At 42.0% G+C, this 18,051-nt stretch overlaps 1 protein-coding gene across 3 annotated transcripts in view; it reads left to right on the top strand.

Moving 5' to 3' along the window:
- Positions 1-18,051, top strand: part of PARP9 (poly(ADP-ribose) polymerase family member 9) — a 32,663-nt gene that overhangs the window by 2,578 nt on the left and 12,034 nt on the right. Inside the window, exons 2-8 of one of the 3 annotated variants that reach the window (XM_029214359.1) lie at positions 2,725-2,806; positions 3,614-3,647; positions 6,284-7,128; positions 9,156-9,383; positions 10,630-10,830; positions 13,837-13,900; positions 16,712-17,077. In XM_029214359.1, coding sequence (XP_029070192.1) covers positions 2,792-2,806; positions 3,614-3,647; positions 6,284-7,128; positions 9,156-9,383; positions 10,630-10,830; positions 13,837-13,900; positions 16,712-17,077 — 1,753 coding nt within the window. In that variant the 5' untranslated portion in view covers positions 2,725-2,791. Of the gene's footprint in view, positions 1-1,402; positions 2,807-3,613; positions 3,756-6,283; positions 7,129-9,155; positions 9,384-10,629; positions 10,831-13,836; positions 13,901-16,711; positions 17,078-18,051 lie in introns of those variants that run through there. The other 2 variants (XM_029214361.1, XM_029214360.1) reach the window with 2 other exon arrangements.

Genomic DNA, 18,051 nt, shown 5'->3' with positions numbered 1-18,051 from the left:
AGTTGAATATGGGACAGAAGAGAAGATTCTAGATTTCTGACTTGAGTGGATAAATGGTGTATCATTTACCAAGTTGTGGCATCTAGGAGATAAAGCATGGATTTTGGAGGGGGTTGGGTGAGGGTAGGTAGCGGTGCGGGGAGTGGAAATGAGGAGACTATGGGTCCAGTTTTGCAGAAGCTGAGTTTGAGGGGACTATGGGACGTTCGTGTAGTCTTGAAAAGTGAGGCTTAGGAGAGCCATAGCCTAGAGATACAGATGTGGGAGTCATATTTGCAGCTGGTGAGTTGAAGTCGTGAGAGTGGATGAGATCACCCTTTGAGGGTGTACAGAATGAGCTGAGATGTGCCTCTTGACAAAATCCTGGGACAGTTGACTGAGGCTGAATCCAGGGGAAAGGTCTGTAAAGGCAAAGTGAGAGGTAACAAAAGAACCAAGGGAAGATGGTATAGGAGAAGCCAAAAAGCAGAGGTTCAGGAATCAGAGAATGAAATGAAGAATGAAACTATAGAGAGAGGTCAAATAAAGATTAGGACAGAAGAGAGTCCACTGGGGTTAGCCACGTGGAAGACACTGCGAGCAGTTTCAGAGGAGGCTGGGGATGACCTGGGAGTCAGACTGCAGTGGGCTGAGCAGACAGGTGGATGGAGAGTCAGCTCCTTCATGCTGCCCATGAAGAGAAAGGAACATAGTAGGAACCAGTGATGGAAAGCTGGGAAGGCTTTTGTTGCTATTGTTGTTAAAATAAAAGAAGAGATTGAATGTTTTGGACAATACGCTCCTTGTTTTTAATTTCTTTGGGGTTAAAAGAGTGTCATCCGCCACTGTCAAGTCTATCCCAGAGCCCTTGAAGCCTGGTCTGAACGAGAGTATACCCAGAGAAAACCATAATTCAAAACAACACATGCACCCTATGTTCATATCAGCACTATTCACAATAGCCAGGACATGGAAGCAACCTAAATGTCCACCAACAGAGGAATGGAAAAGAAGATATGGTACCTATATACATTGGAATATTACTCAGCCATAAAAAGGAACAAAATTGGGCCATTTGTAGAGACGTGGATGGATCCAGAGAGTGTCATACAGAATGAATTAAGTCAGAAAGAGAAAAGCAAATATCGTATCGTAAAGCATATATGTGGAATCTAGAAAAATGGTACAGATGATCTTATTTGCAAAGCAGAAATAGAGACATAGACATAGAGAACAAATGTATGGATACCAAGGGGGAAAGGGGTGGGGAGGAAGGGCTTGGGAGACTGGGATTGACACATATACATTATTGATACCATGTATAAAATAGACGGTTTCTGGGAACATACTGTATAGCACAGGGAACCCTACCTAATATACTGTGGTAACCTAAATGGGAGGGAAGTACAAAAGGGAGGGGATATCTGTATGTGTGTGGCTGATTCATTCCGTTGTGCAGTGGAGGCTAACACAACATTGTAAAGCAACCATACTCCAATAAAAATTAATAATGAGAAAAAAAGAAAACAAGTGCAACATCATCTAAAGAAAAACCCACTGGAAGCCCACAGTGGGAGCAGATGCGGCAGTTTTCCTTCTTTTGTGAAAACAGCAGTGCCCTCTGGAGGCAAAAATGCGTCTTCTCCCTGCATTTTTGGATTATACTTGGACTTGCAGCTTTTCCTGACATGTAAGAATAATCCTCCTGCCAATGCAGGTCACACGGGTTCGAGCCCTGGTCCAGAAAGATCCCACATGCTGCGGAGCAACTAAGCCCGTGAGCCACAACTACTGAGCCTGCACTCTAGAGCCCATGAGCCACAACTACTGACCCCAGATGCCTAGAGCCCGTGCTCCGCAACAAGAGAAGCCACTGCATTGAGAAGCCCGCGCACCACAACGAAGAGTAGCCACTGCTGACCACAACGAAGAGTAGCCACTGCTGGCCGCAACTAGAGAGCCTGTGCGCAGCAATGAAGAACCAACAAAGCCAAAAATAAAATAAATAAATATTACCAAAAAAAAGAAAGAAAGAAAGAAAGAATGATGGTGCTCTGATGCTGTAGAGAGTCGCACAAAATTTTCCTATTGTAGAGGCATCAGAAATAATTTCAGAGGCCTAGAGGCAACTATGTGGAAACAAGTGTGGGCAACGGTGTCTTTAAGCATTTTTATTATTATTCTCCTCAAAATTCACAGTCTTTAATTCCTACCTGTTAGAAGGAAAAATTATTAAAATATGTTTTCCCACGGTCTCTGATTTTTATCCAGACAATCCCCTTTCTAATTCGATCAGAGATATTTATCACAAACTCAGTAACGTATGTCCTCCACAGGCGTAAGCACAGTTCCCTCTCTTTGGACACCCTCCAGGGGTCTTCACTCACCCATAGGCTGGTTTTTCCTCATTGCTCTTTGCATGCTGTGCTTAGTTTTACCATTTGGTATCATCATCCTCTTCTAAATATGTGAAAGCCTGCTTCGTCCTTTAAGGCCTGGCTCTAGCCTCACCTTCCTCATAAAGCTTTCCCTGCTGTAGCCCATACAGTTCTTTCCCTTCTTTGAATCTCTCTGTAAAGGATAGAGGGTAAACAGTAACAACAGCAGCAAAAGCAATGTGTGCATCTTCACCAAGTGAAATTAAAAATCACTCAAGGTCAGAAATCTTGTTTAGTCTTCCTGTTGTGTATTCTCACCAAATTCCCTAAGATGCTCATCATATTACATCCTTCTATTCATTCCTAGAAGGGGGCCACCACATTTGGGAAAGACAAAACAGAGTAAACATTGAAAGACCCCAGAGACCTGGAGGATGGACTTTTCCAAGGTAAAAAGCATAAATGTATATAAGTAATAAACTTTGATCAGCACGTGAATAGTTCTTCCTGTAACAGCAAAAAATCTGGGGTCTTCAGTTATAACTGGTATACTTATTTGGTTTTACTCTCCCAGTAAAAGTTTTCTCCTTGCCCCATGCGAGAGATGGGGACTCAAGAATATGCTAGTATAATCAACAGAGTCAACATGAGGATGGGTGATTTTTAAAAAAATGTCGCCTCAGTATCATTTTTATTCTCTCTACTCATTCAGCAATTCTGCTTTTGCAGCACGCGGGGAGGAGGAGGATGGAGGAGGAATACAAATAAGGGACTAGGGAAAAGGCACCTCATTTGTTTATCCTGAAAATTCCACATTCAGGCTTGTATCATGAAGTAAGCAATTGCAAGTGGTAGATGGGGAGGTGTAGCTAATGAGGATCATGTCCCCGTGTTGTTCTGTCTAGAGAAACCCCACAAACCTTTGGAGATTGGATCCTGTCTGAGAGTTTTGGGTCATTTTGGCCTGTGACCTTTGAGCCTTTTCAAGTGGTAATCTCCAGCCCTTCATCCCATCCAGAATTAAAAGTGCATTGGCCTCTAGGGAAGCGGGGTAGAGTCAGTGTTGGCTGGAACATTTAGTATTTCAGGTATTTCAGGCACACTGATTAAACAAACAAACGTGTTCCCCTTCCCCCTCAAACCCAGTGTTCTTAGGAAGGTTTCTGTTGCTTTGTGTTTATGAAACGGTATTTGTTATCAGTAATCTGTAAATCATTCGGTCTCAATTTTTTTTAAACCACTCTCACTTTTCACAGGGTGTTGGAGCAGCAGCTTACAATGAGAAATCAGGTAGGATCACCTCACTCCCACTCTTGTCTCAGAAAATCTTTGCTCATATCTTTCCTCAGTGGAGGAAGGGGAATACAGAGGAGATTATCTCCCCCCACAGATGCTCAGGTGCGTGACTGCAGGACCTTGTGGGGACCGGGCATATGCCTCAGAAGGGGGACTGCTTCGGAAGCAGTGTGGCACCAACAGATGTGTTCCCTTAGGGCTCCCGTTGATCTTATCCTTTGCCCACAAGATGTGAGACCCTTCTGACCACAGCCCTAGAACTGAAACTGTTGATAAGAGGTGACCCACTGATTGTCTCCTTGCTCAACAAGGCTTGTAAGAGCCAAAACGGGGGCTTCCCTGGTGGCGCAGTGGTTGAGAGTCCACCTGCCGATGCAGGGGACACGGGTTCCTGCCCCGGTCCGGGAAGATCCCACGTGCCGCAGAGCGGCTAGGCCCGTGAGCCATGGCCGCTGAGCCTGCGCGTCCGGAGCCTGTGCTCCGCAACGGGAGAGGCCACGGCAGTGAGAGGCCCACGTACTGCAAAAAAAATAAATAAATAAAGAGCCAAAACGGAACCTGCCTAAACTTGGGTGGCCCACTTGAGATTTTCAACCAAAGCACAAGCCGGTTGGCTCGGACTGCTCATGGGCTGCTGCTTTTAGGTGATGGTAATTGAGGTCACCAGAGGTCTTTCTAGGTGGCTCAGATTAGAAATGGGAATTGAAGTAAAAAGTAATTACTACACTATAATCTGTTTTAGGGCACACATTTTTTTCACATCTCTGAAGTAAGGCTACTCTCTACCCACTGATAAGTTTAGTTGGCATCGTTTTTCCTTTCTCGGTGGCATATAGTGATGATGCTTTAGACCCCATGAAATACACTGGCACAGGCTGGGTTCTCCAGGACGCGGAAACTGAGATGGAGTTAGGAATGCAGAAGGTAAAAGGAAAAGAGAAGAAACTGGATTGGGCAGGTGGAACCATCAGACTGTAATGTAAACCTGGCGAAGCTCTGCCAGTCCGGGCTTCCCTGGTGGTGCGGTGGTTGAGAATCCGCCTGCCAACCCGGGGGACACGGGTTCGAACCCTGGTCCGCAAAGATCCCACGTGCCGCGGAGCAGCTAAGCCTGTGCGCCACAACTACTGAGCCTGCGCTCTAGAGCCCGCGAGCCACAACTACTGAAGCCCGTGCGCCTAGAGCCCATGCTCTGCAACAAAAGAAGCCACTGCAGTGAGAAGCCTGCGTACCACAACGAAGCGTAACCCCTGCTCACCGCAACTAGAGAAAAGCCCACATGCAGCAACTAAGACCCAATGCAGCCAAAAATTAATTAATTTATTTATTAATTTAAAAAAAAAAAGCTCTGCCAGTCTGAGGTTGCTCATTGGCGGAGTCCCACATTGGACATCAATGGCCTTGTTCAGCCATTGATGGGAGCCACCCTGAGAATAGCGTGACCTGGGTTGGAAGGCTGAGATGGGCCCTGAGGGGCTAACAACTGGAGGCTGTCAGCTAACCATACTGCCCCCTTCACCGAAGGGGGATCTGAGCAGCACATCATCTTGCTGCCACATGCAGTAAATAATTTTTAGCCAATCAGTTTTTGGTTTTTTTTGGCAGTATGCGGGCCTCTCACTGTTGTGGCTTCTCTCGTTGTGGAGCACAGGCTCCGGACGCGCAGGCTCAGCGGCCATGGCTCACGGGCCCAGCCGCATCACGGCATGTGGGATCTTCCTGGACCGGGTCGCGAACCTGTGTCCCCTGCATTGGCAGGCGGACTCTCAACCACTGTGCCACCAGGGAAGCGCAGCCAATCAGTTTTAATTCCACCAAAATCGCGCTACAAAACTAGAGTATGGTGGAGAATTGTTTACTGTCATATTGTCAGTGCTCCGCCCATGTGCTGGACTATGTCCCCAGGAGCATCCTCGACCAATGACTGATAAAAACTGGACAAATATCCCAGCTCCTTTACCCCTCTGGTGATATAATTCTGAGACACATGGTCTAAACTGTCCCCCTGTGGAGTTAAAGCTTCATTTGCTTTGTAACACCCCCTTTATTCATTTCTTTCCTTTCCCTGTCTCACTTTCCCACTCTCCTCTTCCCATCCCACACCCCTGGTGTTTTCTGGGATAACCTCCCAAATAAACTTACACTCAAACCTCCGCCTCAGAATCAGCTCCTAGGAGAACCCAAGCCAAGACACGGACAAAGGCTAATGAGTTATGAATAAAGCCTCCACATATTTTTGACTCATAAGTAAGTCCTTTCTAATACTTGTGCCTTAAGCATGGGTCTTCCCACACTTGCCATTTTTATGTAGATTTTTAAAATCTATGAGCCCTGATACGCACAATTTTAAACCACCATCATTGTATCATAGTAGCTACCACTTATTGAATATTTACCGTATGCCAGGCACACGACTAAGCACTTTATGGTGACTTACCATTGAAAACTCTTGGGTATCTTTGGTCTAATGACAGGTCTAGGTGAGAGGGAGAATCAGGAAGGGGCCTAGAGGAAGCTTGTCTTTCCTCTTGCACAGAAGAAGCTCAGTCTCCTGGTGTGAAGTAGAATTACATCCTTTTCAAAGGGACGCTTGCTCATTTCTTTATTTTTTATCTTCTCTCCTTTTCCAGAGATTGATAATCTCAGAGAAAACTACAGTCGGCAAATTTCCATTAATCACAATGACTTCAAAATTTTAAAAGATAATGAGAGTCAGCTGTGGGAAGTCCTCCAGAAAAAATTTAGCTGTATCTTTACCCTAGTTTCTCCAGCCCAGGAAGGTAACAGTGAGTCTCTACAAGTCTTCAGAAAAATGCTGGTGCCCAGGCTAGAGTTATCTGTCTGGAAGGATGACCTCACCAGACATGTTGTTGACGTTGTGGTGAATGCAGCCAATGAAGACCTCATTCATGGGGGAGGCCTGGCCCAGGCCCTTGTGAAAGCTGGCGGCCTTGAAATCCAAGAGGAGAGCAGAAGATATGTTTCCTCATATGGCAAAATTCCAACTGGTGACATAGCTATCACAGGAGCAGGGAAGCTTCCCTGCAAACTCATTATCCATGCTGTTGGGCCTCAGTGGGGGTTAATGGATAGACAGGAATGTATCGATAAACTGCAAAGAGCCATTATAAATATTTTGAATTTTGTCAATATTAATGGGTGCACTGAGACAGTAGCTATTCCAGCCCTGAGCTCTGGGATTTTCCAGTTCCCTCTGGATTTGTGTACACTGGTCATTGTGGAAACTATCAAGTATTATTTCCAAAACATGCAACTAGCCAGTAATTTGAAAGAAATTCACCTGGTAAGCAATGAGGACCCTACTGTTGCTGCCTTTAAAACTGTTTCAGAAGTCATCCTAGGGAGGAACGAGCTGGGGTCCCGGGTGAGTCAAGAAGCCACCCACCTTTTCAATACTATGGTTGTGAACAACCTGACTCTCCAGATTGTCCAGGGCCACATTGAAATGCAGGAAGTAAGTCTTTGTTTTATTCTCTTGCACTCCCAAAGGGTATCCCTGAACTGTTTATTACCTATCAAGTATGTTTTGAGCATATACTATTTCAAACACGGTTTAGAAAGCATCTTGTTAAGTAAGGTTAAGAGTATGGATTTCATAGCCAGACCATTTGGATTTCAATACTAGCTTTGCCACTTACTAACTGGGTGACCTGAACCAAATTACTTTACCGTTTGATCCTCAGTTTCCTCATCCGTAAAATAAGGATAATAATAGCACTTATATCTTAGAGTTGGAATCAATACACATAAGCTGCTTAGAATAAAACTTGGCATGTGGTAAGTATTTATAATTATTATTGCCATTATTCTTAGACACCATGAGGAAATAGAACAATCTTTGATTCTGAGGAACTTAAAATCTATTTTATTCTTTTTATGTAAAAATATTCTCTATTTGAAAAATCTCGTTAGGGAGACAAACCATTGAACATTTCTAAAGCAACCTAGCAATAATAAACAAAAAAGTTTTAATACAAAGTGAATTCATATTTAAGAGTATATACATTTGTGACAAGAGTGGAGTGTAGTAGATCAAGAAGGATTACTTCAGAAGATGTGAGTTTTAAATCTGATCTCAAGTTATGATAGTTATGAATTGGCAGGAGAAGAGGCCTGGGTGGTTAGAATGATGGATCAGAGAGATACAGTGGAATTGACAGATCAAAAGTAGTAGGCTGGACCAGTCAGGAGACCTAAGCGGAGCTGTAAATCGTATTCTGAGTATATGGCTCTGTGCCAGGAGCTGTGGAGGATACAAAGTGTAACTTCGCGTTTAGCCAGGGATCATAGGGCACAAAGGTGAGGACCCTGACAGGGAGGGGAGAGAGTCAGGGTAACAGTGAACCTAGGTATTTCTGAATTAGTGCAGCTTCTCTGCCAGGCAGGGAGTACCTCGAAGGTGGAAATCGTGGCTTGTTCATCTCTGTAGCCGTGGGGCTGGTCTCTGGGCATGCAACTGGGTGTTCAACAAATTACTGATGAATAACTGAAGGGGGCAGCAGGGAGCAAGGGTTGCAACAGAGGAAGAGAGAGAAAGAATATAAGGCTATATTCTCTATTTTTCCCCTGGATCTGACTCTCCTATGGCCACAATCAAATAGACTTAATCACAAGTGAAAATATGCCATTTATTGCCTGCAAGACAATTAGAAAGAAGACTGCGGGGACCCCGTGAGATGAAATATTTATTTGATAAATCATTAATATGCCAATTTAAAATTAAAGTGGAAACATCCTGGTTGAGTAACTTATCCCTTTAACTAAAATTTTACTGTATTTAATTATTGCCAACACAAGGAACTTTAAAATTTGTAAAGGATGCCAATGCCCCCGACTTGCAAATTCTGATTTCACTTTCAAAGTGACACATTCATTAACATCCATGAGAAGTACCGAAGTTACCCCCAAAGGGAGCCAAAGCCATCGGGATGAATTAGGGGGATCTGGGGACCCCACCAAGAAGGAGGCCTATTTCCCACCAAAGACTTTTTTGTCCCATTTGTGCTTTCTTTCACCATGTACTACTTACCTTAAAAAACACAAACTATAAGGGATAGAAATTGCCTGAGAAATTTTATTTCCACTCTGTAAGACAAAATGAAAATTCCCATAGAAACAGCAAAAAGTGATGACAGTGGGGCAGAGAATGGAACCACTTATTGATAAAGCTTAAAACAAATCATAGAGAATGCTGTGAATCTGGGATATTGGGGGTATAAGCCAGCAAGGGGCTGACAGATGTTTGCAATAAAACTTGTATCATCTACATACTTTACCTAATTTCTGACTAGGACAGACAGATTCATGGCAGTCAAATGATCACGCTTTGGAAATTTTATATCCATTATTAAGTGATATTTCTGTGGATTTAGGATCTTCAAATGTATTTTTCAAAGCTCTTCAGGGAAATAAAGATTTAAATTAATCATTCAAGAAAAAGTCATTTAACACTGAATCTTGTTCATTTTTTCCCCTTTTCAGACGAATGTAATTGTTAATTCTGTATATACACATTGTGGTCTTAGAGCTACATCTGTGTCAAAATCAATTCTACAAGCAGCAGGAGATGAAATAGAAAGGGAATTTAGCCAAAATATGACTAAAACACCACTAGATTCCCAGTTGGTACTGGTCACAAAAGGATTTAAATTGCCCTGCAAATACGTATACCATGTGTTGTGGCCTTCAGGATATTCTGAACAAAAACTGGTAAGGTCAAAATAAATTTATCTTTCTGTATCTCCAGAGTCTATGTAGTCTGTTGATTTCCATCCTGTCATTACATTCATGAAATGTTATTGTCAAGTGGAATAATCCCCATTCTCTAGTACTCCTGTGAATACCTGAATACTAAACAGTTATTGCTGTCACAAGTTATCTTAAGAAGTTTAATTTAAAATATCACCTAACCCATGTCTAAATTTTAAGTGGACCTACCGCAAATAGACACAGAAACATCAGGGCTCCCTCAGTCTGCACACTTGTTCACCTCACCACACCCAGTGACCCTGTAGGCCTTTTACTAGTGGGCCTGGGATTCAGCCTCTCCATATCTCCTGCCATCTGTTAAATTCCAGGAGTACCCGGATCTCCCTTCCAATACCATTCCAGTCAAATCTATCGCCTGTGGTGTCTGTGCCTGTGGTGGAGCTTAGCTTTCTGCCTGACTCTACAACTGAGGGACGTAAATTACATGCATTAAAGAATAGGGGGAACCTACTGACAAGTGGAGAGAGGGAAACTTAATCCCCTTTTCTACCTTTGTCTATCTTTGTTTTGTCTCCATTTCTGGTCTTCTCTTGTTTAGAGAGCCCTCAAATCCCAAATTGGTCCGCCAGTCACTCTCTACCCCTCAGTTTTTACTACACTAGTAAAACCTTCCTACATTAGTATAACTAATGTATATTAGTATAATTAGTATATGTAATTAGTATAATATATATTAGTATAACGTAGGAAGGTTATTAGATAACCTTCCTACATCAGTATTCAGTTTGAATGTTGAAACATTGATGGAAGTGTAAATCTGCCAAAAATAAATTATGTAACAGATCTTAATGACATTAAATAAATGTTGCTTACTTACTTTAACCTTTACCTCCTTTTATTAAAGCTCTTTATGTTGACCCAGAAGTGGCAGGTAAGTGGGGATAAACTGAAGGTTGGCTCTCTAACCTGGGGAGAAGGCTACATAAACTGAGGGAAATCACGATGCTCAGACGTCCTGAATGGCACAAAATGGACCACTTTCTCAGCCCTTTCATTTCTCATCATCTAACCTTATAGCTATAATGGGTCCCCTATGGAGTGGTACCTTTCCTGTTCTCTGAGGAGGGATGGACATGGCCCTGAGGAATAGTGGAGGCTGGCATTGTAAAATACGGGCAGGATTAAGGGGTAAGTGAAGTCTTATTTTTGACTCAAGGCTGATGTTGAATTTGTGTTTTTCCTGCAGACATTGGAAACTGCAATGAAGAAATGCTTGGAAAAATGCCTTGAGCTAAATATAACTTCCATTTCCTTTCCTGCCCTTGGGACTGGAATCTCTGAAGCAGCAGAGATTATGTTTAATGAAGTTTTAATGTTTGCCAGACACCATTTGCAACAATTAACTGTAAAGTTTGTGATCTTCCCAAAAGAACAGCAGTTATATAAGGTAAGTTAATGTCTTAGAAATGTACTTCAGTTCGTTTGTTCATTCATTCACTCAACAACATCTGTTTAGTATCTCCAGAGTAAGGCACGGGGCCTGTTAAGTGCTGTACAGCACGGTGATGGTCTAACTTGGTGAAATTTAATTTTTATAAATTGCTCACTTCTGACCTAGTAAAGAATGTCATTGTACAAGCCATGTTAACCTCACTACCTAGCTTCTGTCTTGTCCTTTGTTGGCGTTTATTCTTCCCTCTGCTCCTTAAAGGTAAGCAACCTCCTAGTTTTATGGGGTCCTCTACTCCTACCCCTTCTCTTTCCCACCTCCCAGGCTGTCTCTGTGTGGGTGGTTGCCATTTTCTCTCTCCCTACAAGGAAACAGACTTGTTCTATCTTGTTATTTTCTGGAACAAGTGTAAAGGTTCTTATTCCTCTTGCTGCCTCACTAGACACAGGGAGGTTTGTAGTGTTTACTGATTTCCATGGCTGATGTCAAGCTATCCATGTTACATCACTGAAGAAGGAATTGGAAAGAGGTGTTCACAGTGGGGTCTCATGAGCCAGTGTAAGCCAGCTGCAGTACGCCACTGTCTCATCCACAGCTGACCTGAAAGATTGGTGAATTACCCAATGTAGTAGCTTACCTTCTTGACAAAATTAAACATCCTGTCATTCGAATGAAGTTCACCAGTCCCCCCCCCCGCCCCCAGCAGAGGACTGTTACTGGGCCCAGATAGGTGCCCTGAGTACATCTCTGGACTGTCCATAAAGCACCACATCCCTGTAAGAGGAATTAACCACAACTAGAAAAGAAGGCTCTCATTCTCTTCAACATACAAACAAAAATGTAAATGGCGGTTCAACAATACAGAAAAGATCAACCACAGTCTGAGGGCTCCCCCAGGGGCTAATAATAACAGTAGTTGCCATGAGTTGCATCAGCCAGGTACTGTGCCAAGAAGAAGCTGTCTCTCTTCATTCTCCCCTCAGTCCCATGATGAAGCCACTATTGTCATCTCCATTTTACAAATGGGACCAGAGGTTAATATGTACACACCAATCCAGTGGCTGAGCCAAGATACCAACCTGTGTCAGTTGGTCTGACCCCAAAGCCTGTGTTCTGAACCACTAAGCAAAAACACAGAAAAAATTACTTGAAAGATGATACAGCTTTCAGTTTTGTAACTCAAAGGAGAAGATTATCTTACAAAGTAATTTATGTTATACCCCGAACATTGACCATTCCTTCAGGCTTTTTTCAACGTTAACACTACATTATATCCATGTGGAAGTATGACGTGCACATACACATATGTGTACACCTCTGGTCTTCTGCTAAGCACATCTTTTCTTCCTAAATAAGTCTTTCAATGAGGGGTGTATGTTCAGAAAGATCAGAGGGCAACTTACACAGTTCTTCACAGGGGGCATTACCTTGGCAAGGTCCCTACATTCCAGAAAATGGATTTGTTAGGCATCTAGAGTGGACCTGACTCAGGAAGACCAACCCATACTGAGCTTACAATAAAGTGATATTTATGTTCACACACTCATGGATTTCCAGTTCATGGATGACAATGAGTAAATAACTCCCCAGCTGACTGAAATACTGTGTTCACTCGTATTTCATGATGATAAGGATCCTGGGTGCCACTGAGTATCTGTAAAAGGCCATGAACAGTCATTCATTTGGTTATTTAACAAATATGTATTGCATATTTACCTTGTGCCAGACATCACGTCTCAGAAAAAGGAACTCCTTACTAGGAACACTCCTCACATTCCTCACATGAGGTGTTAGTCATTCGTGGACAGAGCTGGAAAAACTGCCAAATTCTTGTCATTTGGATCTACTTTTCCAAACTACTTGCAGACTGTCTGCTTGTTATCCACACCCTCTATGTTATTCATACTGATTAAGTTACAGTTTTCTTTCACATTCAGTTCAAAAGCCTTGCCTAAATGATTTCTAACCCTGCGACACACACTGACTTTTAAGTGACTTTGTAAGAGAACTGATTTTTATCCATGTTGTGTTTGTCAGCTGTTATTAGTCTGTTTATCAGCAGGTAATGTTATGTCATTTGTTTTGGAGGGCAGGGAAGTCCCTCCCTGTTATGACCTCTCCAGGTACTGAATAAGCATGGTAAGATTGAGGGCTTTTTTGCTCTGTAAATAGCAGCTGCAAATATAATTTAGGAAGAAAAAGCACTACAGATTAAGAAACTTCATTATTAGAGTTCAGATGCAATGAAAAATGTAGTCTTTACTACATTATTTACCATCTTTTTCAATGAAGAATTACTGCCCCTTGCATCAACTTTAAACAAGGAAGACCCTGGGCATGGTGGTTCCAAACCCTAGGAGAGATGAGTTTTTTCAAATAGATACTATGTTAAAGGATCTACCTGGCAATATACGTAAATCTTTGTGTGTAGACTGTCACATACTAATAATTATAACAATAGCTAACATATTGAATATTTATAATATGCTGGGTACAATTATAAGCACTTTACAGGAATTGATCATTTATTTAATCTACAAACAAAGCATGGTGTGCGTATCACTGTTTAAAATGAATTTGTTTTATTGATTACAAGAGCATCTTCCTCTGTCTTCTTCAGTGACATATCCACAGCTTTAGTTCAGTGCCTAATGTGCAATTAGCAGGGCATTAATATCTATGAATGAATGAATGAATGAATAAATGATATTTTGCCGTGGGATGTACATTCTCCTTCGTATGCCAGATTTTAAGGTGTTTTTGTTTGTTTTTTCTTTTCCATTTTTCCTATACTTGTTTCCCCTACATGTTCTAATAGAGTACAGTGCTGCACTTGCTGTTCCTGAGGACTTTCCTAAAGGCTGCTTTAGATTTGTGGCAGTGGAAATGGGGGATGAAAGAGTGGATGAGGTCAAGTATGTGAGTGTAGGTAGAGAGAGGGATTTTGATGACAGTGGCTAAAAGCCCCACTTAGGACTCTCTGCTCTGTTTTGCTTCTCGTAGGTTTTCAGCACTGAAATGGAAAAGAATAAGTTGAAGCTGCAGGGTCTCAACAATTACCCTGGTGGTGAGTAAGAAACTCACGGATCTAGAAATAGAGTCTACCATCATAGGCTCATTTTATTCTTGATCACCCGAACTAATGGAGGGGAGAAGATGAATAAATAAGCCAAACATGTTTCATTGTGCTCCTGCCTGGATACCAATGTGCTCTATACCTGACCATGATTCTATTTTTGCTCAGTCTAGTTTCATGATATGAACAGAGAGGAGCTAAGTTGAAGTAGGTAATCCACAGTGTGGGTAACTCATTCACAAATAGATGTCTATATATTTTTTTCATAAGCTTACTAAGCCAGTTACGCTTTCTGATTTGAATGGAGTGCCATCTAAATGGGGTTACTTATTAGTTATCATAGAAAATACATCTCAGTAATACCAGATAATAATAAGTGGATTAAACCAATGCTACCCAAACCTGAGTAATCATTGGGATTGTGATGGAAACTTTAAAACAAACAAACAAAAATATGTATGGCCCAACTCTACAGATTCTGATTCAGGAACTTTGGGTCTGGGCCAAGCATGTATATTTTTCAATGCTTCCTGGTCAGTTTTGCTGCAGAACCAGGTCTGGGGATCACTGGACTAAACCAACCCTGGCAGTTGTTGGAGAAGGATTAACTTTGTCTTATAACTCCATTCCTGTAGAGGAGTTTGAGTGGACTGAGATGGAACTGTGTCATGACAACTAGGATGTGTACTTCTGAAATAGTCTTTTAATCCACAGTGTTCTATAGATGTTAGGAACACCAGACATTCAACCAGCAATAGAAACTATTAGGATATTTTCTATTAGGGTCGAAATGATTTGCTTATACCCTTTATTAGAAGAGTTCACTTTTGGGCATTCAGTGTCCAGCAGTGTTGGAAATGAAGAAGAGGGAACTTGAAGAGCTCTGGCCTGTGACTGCACCTCTTATGAGCCTATTTATCTATCTGTAAAATGGTGATAATGACAGAGTGTCGTGAGGATAACTGGAGATTATGTAAAAATGTTCTGTAAATTATGAAGCATTAAACAAATGCCAGGGGATAAATAATGAATGAGAGGATGGACAGACTCCCAAGGTGGCCTAGAAGAGGGAGAGATGCCCTTTGACTGGAAGGGAGCAAGAATGGCTTCATGGACAAGATGGTTCTGAGTTGGGCTTTGAGGATGGCAAGATTTTCAATGGCCAGAGTTGGTGGGGGTAGTGAAGAAAACTCACAGTGAAGAGTTGTGAAGAGTTGGTGAAGAGTTGGTGAAGAGTTTCTTCACCAAAGTGAAGAAAACTCACAGAAGCAAACAAATGCACTGCATGTTTGGGAAACCACAGTGACTCTAGGGAAGTTAGATAAGAGGAGTTTTAGGAGAGGATAATATGCAAGAGGAACATACAAATGTCCCTACATCATTAATCTGAAAAATGGGGCCAGGCATTGCCATTTACTTCAGTAATTTTTGAGGACATCGATAAAGGAATTATAGTACAGGACAGTAACAGACATTAATAATGATTAATGATGATGATCTCAGATTATTAAGGAAAAGTTAAACTATTTAGGACGGCAGGGAAGTATGTTTCTATTATAAGTATTTAACTAATAAATAGTTAAAGTGAATTATGTTTTGGTGCTAGAAGAGACTCCTTGAGTGATTTCAATAATTTAGTTACCTAGAAGAACAACTCTTCTTTCCTAATAATGATGGATAAATGAAATATCACCATGCATTGTTTTTATTTTCTCCTAAAAATAATATAAGCTCCCAGGCAGAACAAGCGTTGTTTTAAAAAGTATGTCATCAATATAAGAATCTCTGTCACCTCTTACTGTTGTCTAAAACTTTGGCTTTTATTGTTACCAGAGGGAGGCCATTCTCCCTCTCCTACTTTTAGGTATGTCCTGGTACTTTTTCATAGCTCCTGGTACCACCCAACTGCTGTATCAGGGGAAAAGATGCTAATGACCACTACTGTCCTGAGATCACTCACTGGGAAGCAGAATTGTATGAGCACTGGAGTCAGGTTGCCCACACACCTACCAGCTCCCTGGCCACCACTTACAAGTCCTATAACTATGGGCATGTTACTTAGTAACTATCTGAATCAGTTTCCTCATTTGTAATATGGGTCCTACTAATAGTACGTATTTCATAGGATTGTGAGAATTGAATAAAATAATACATGTAAAGCACTTAGAATAATGCCTAGAAATATTAAGTGTTCAACTTACTTTTTCCCCTCAAAATATGTTTCTGAGATTTATCCGTATAGTTAAAGTTTACTCCTTTTCATTGCTATAATATTCCATTGTTTAGCAGCACTGAACTCCAAATGTTGGTTGTGGAGGTGCAAGATGTCCTGTCATATACAGATAAGATATAAAAAGGAATCCCAGGTAGTGGAATTATGGGTATTTCTTTGTTTCATTATACTATGATAATTTCCAATTTTTCAAAAATTGGCTTTATCTATGGCTTTCAGAGATATTTGATTTTAAACCTGGTGGTAACAAGAGTTTACGGAAAATCCCATTCAGCAAGCAATAATAGTTGGTTAGCATCCAGGATGAGATTACAAGGTGAACTCCTCTGTAAATTGACAAATGCAACACAGCAGGGGCAAGACATGATAAGCTAAACTCTGTGTCCCCAAGGAGACATTTATATATACATTTAGATTTTCTTTGTACCCAGCAAAGCTCTCAGAGATAGGTACTTAATTGAGGCTGCTACTGCTAAGGACGCTCAGGGCAAACAGTGGCTATGGTGTTTTGTTCTGTACTGGTTTAAAACCCACCTGCCTTCTGTGGTTGCTTATGATAGTGTTTTCAGTCCCCCAGGGGACCAGAGAGAAGAGAGAAAATAGATTTCCTGTCCTCAATCTGGTGGGATCCACTCAGGAAAAGATAGATGAGGCCCAAGCATGGATCCAGAGGATACTGACCCTCCAGGACTACCACATCATTGAGGATATGCATATCCTCTACCTCGGGAAAAAGGAACATGACTATTTGTCTGAGCTTCAGAAAACCTCACAGGTTTCTATCTCAGAGATTATCAGCCCGGGAAAAGCACATTTAGAGATTAAAGGAGCCCAGGCTGACCTCTTTAAGGCAGTTATGAACATTGAACTTATGCTGTGTGAAGTTCAAGAGGAAATAGCAAGAAAAAAGGAGCGCATCCTTTGGAGCTTGTCAGGTGAGTAACTTTCAATTAAGTTGGAAAGTCAGCCCTTCCAACTTTTGGGCGTGAGCGTGCATGTGTGTAAGTGAGTGAGAGATAGAATGGAAGAGGAGAGAGAGCAAACCATGCTGGGTCTGTTAGGCCATAACTTTTATAACCGTTTTTTGGCTCTTTCCACCAGCAGGGTTAATTATTAGTAAATGAACACACACACACACACACACACGATTGGGTTTACTGATGATGACATGGATTGCCTAAGAGGCAATTATGAGGAAAGCCCAGGATAACCCAAGACCAGGCTCTAGGGAAAAAAAGTACATCCCTAATTCTGCAGATGGAGCATTCAAATGCAGACACATTCCACTTAATTCATTTCTTTAATTGAGTTTTATTGCAATTATTTATTGCTGACAGCGTTAGGAGCCCTAAAATTACTTTGAGCCTTCCCACCAGAGTAAATTTCATTGGTACTGTGAGGTCCACTCAAGTATCACTCATTCAATGGGGCAAAATCCATCGGGATGACTGTGGGAATTTGGGTCTGGAGAGATCCTTTTAACTTAGCCCTAGAGCTAATTGGGAGATCATACCATTGAAAATACTGTCTTGGGAAATGGAGGCTTATTTCTTTCATTTATTCAACTAATGTGTATTGCATCCGTGTTATGTGAAGCATTGTGCTAGGTGCTTGGGATACAGTGATAAGATGAACATTGTTCCCACTCAAAATCTAACTGGGGGGCTTCCCTGGTGGCGCAGTGGCTGAGAGTCCACCTGCCGATGCAGGGGACGTGGGTTCGTGCCCCAGTCCGGGAAGATCCCACATGCCGCGGAGCGGCTGGGCCCTTGAGCCATGGCCGCTGAGCCTGCGCGTCCGGAGCCTGTGTTCCGCAACGGGAGAGGCCACAACAGTGAGAGGCCCGCATACCGTGAAAAAAAAAAAAAAAAAATCTAACTGGGGAAACTGAGAGATAAGCAGGTTAGTT

The sequence above is a fragment of the Monodon monoceros genome, unplaced genomic scaffold, assembly GCF_005190385.1.
Source record: "Monodon monoceros isolate NGI ecotype Baffin Bay Population unplaced genomic scaffold, NGI_Narwhal_1 Super_Scaffold_11, whole genome shotgun sequence".
Taxonomy (NCBI): domain Eukaryota; kingdom Metazoa; phylum Chordata; class Mammalia; order Artiodactyla; family Monodontidae; genus Monodon; species Monodon monoceros.
Note: the sequence above shows the minus strand (reverse complement) of the source record. Positions and strands in the feature narration are given on the sequence as shown.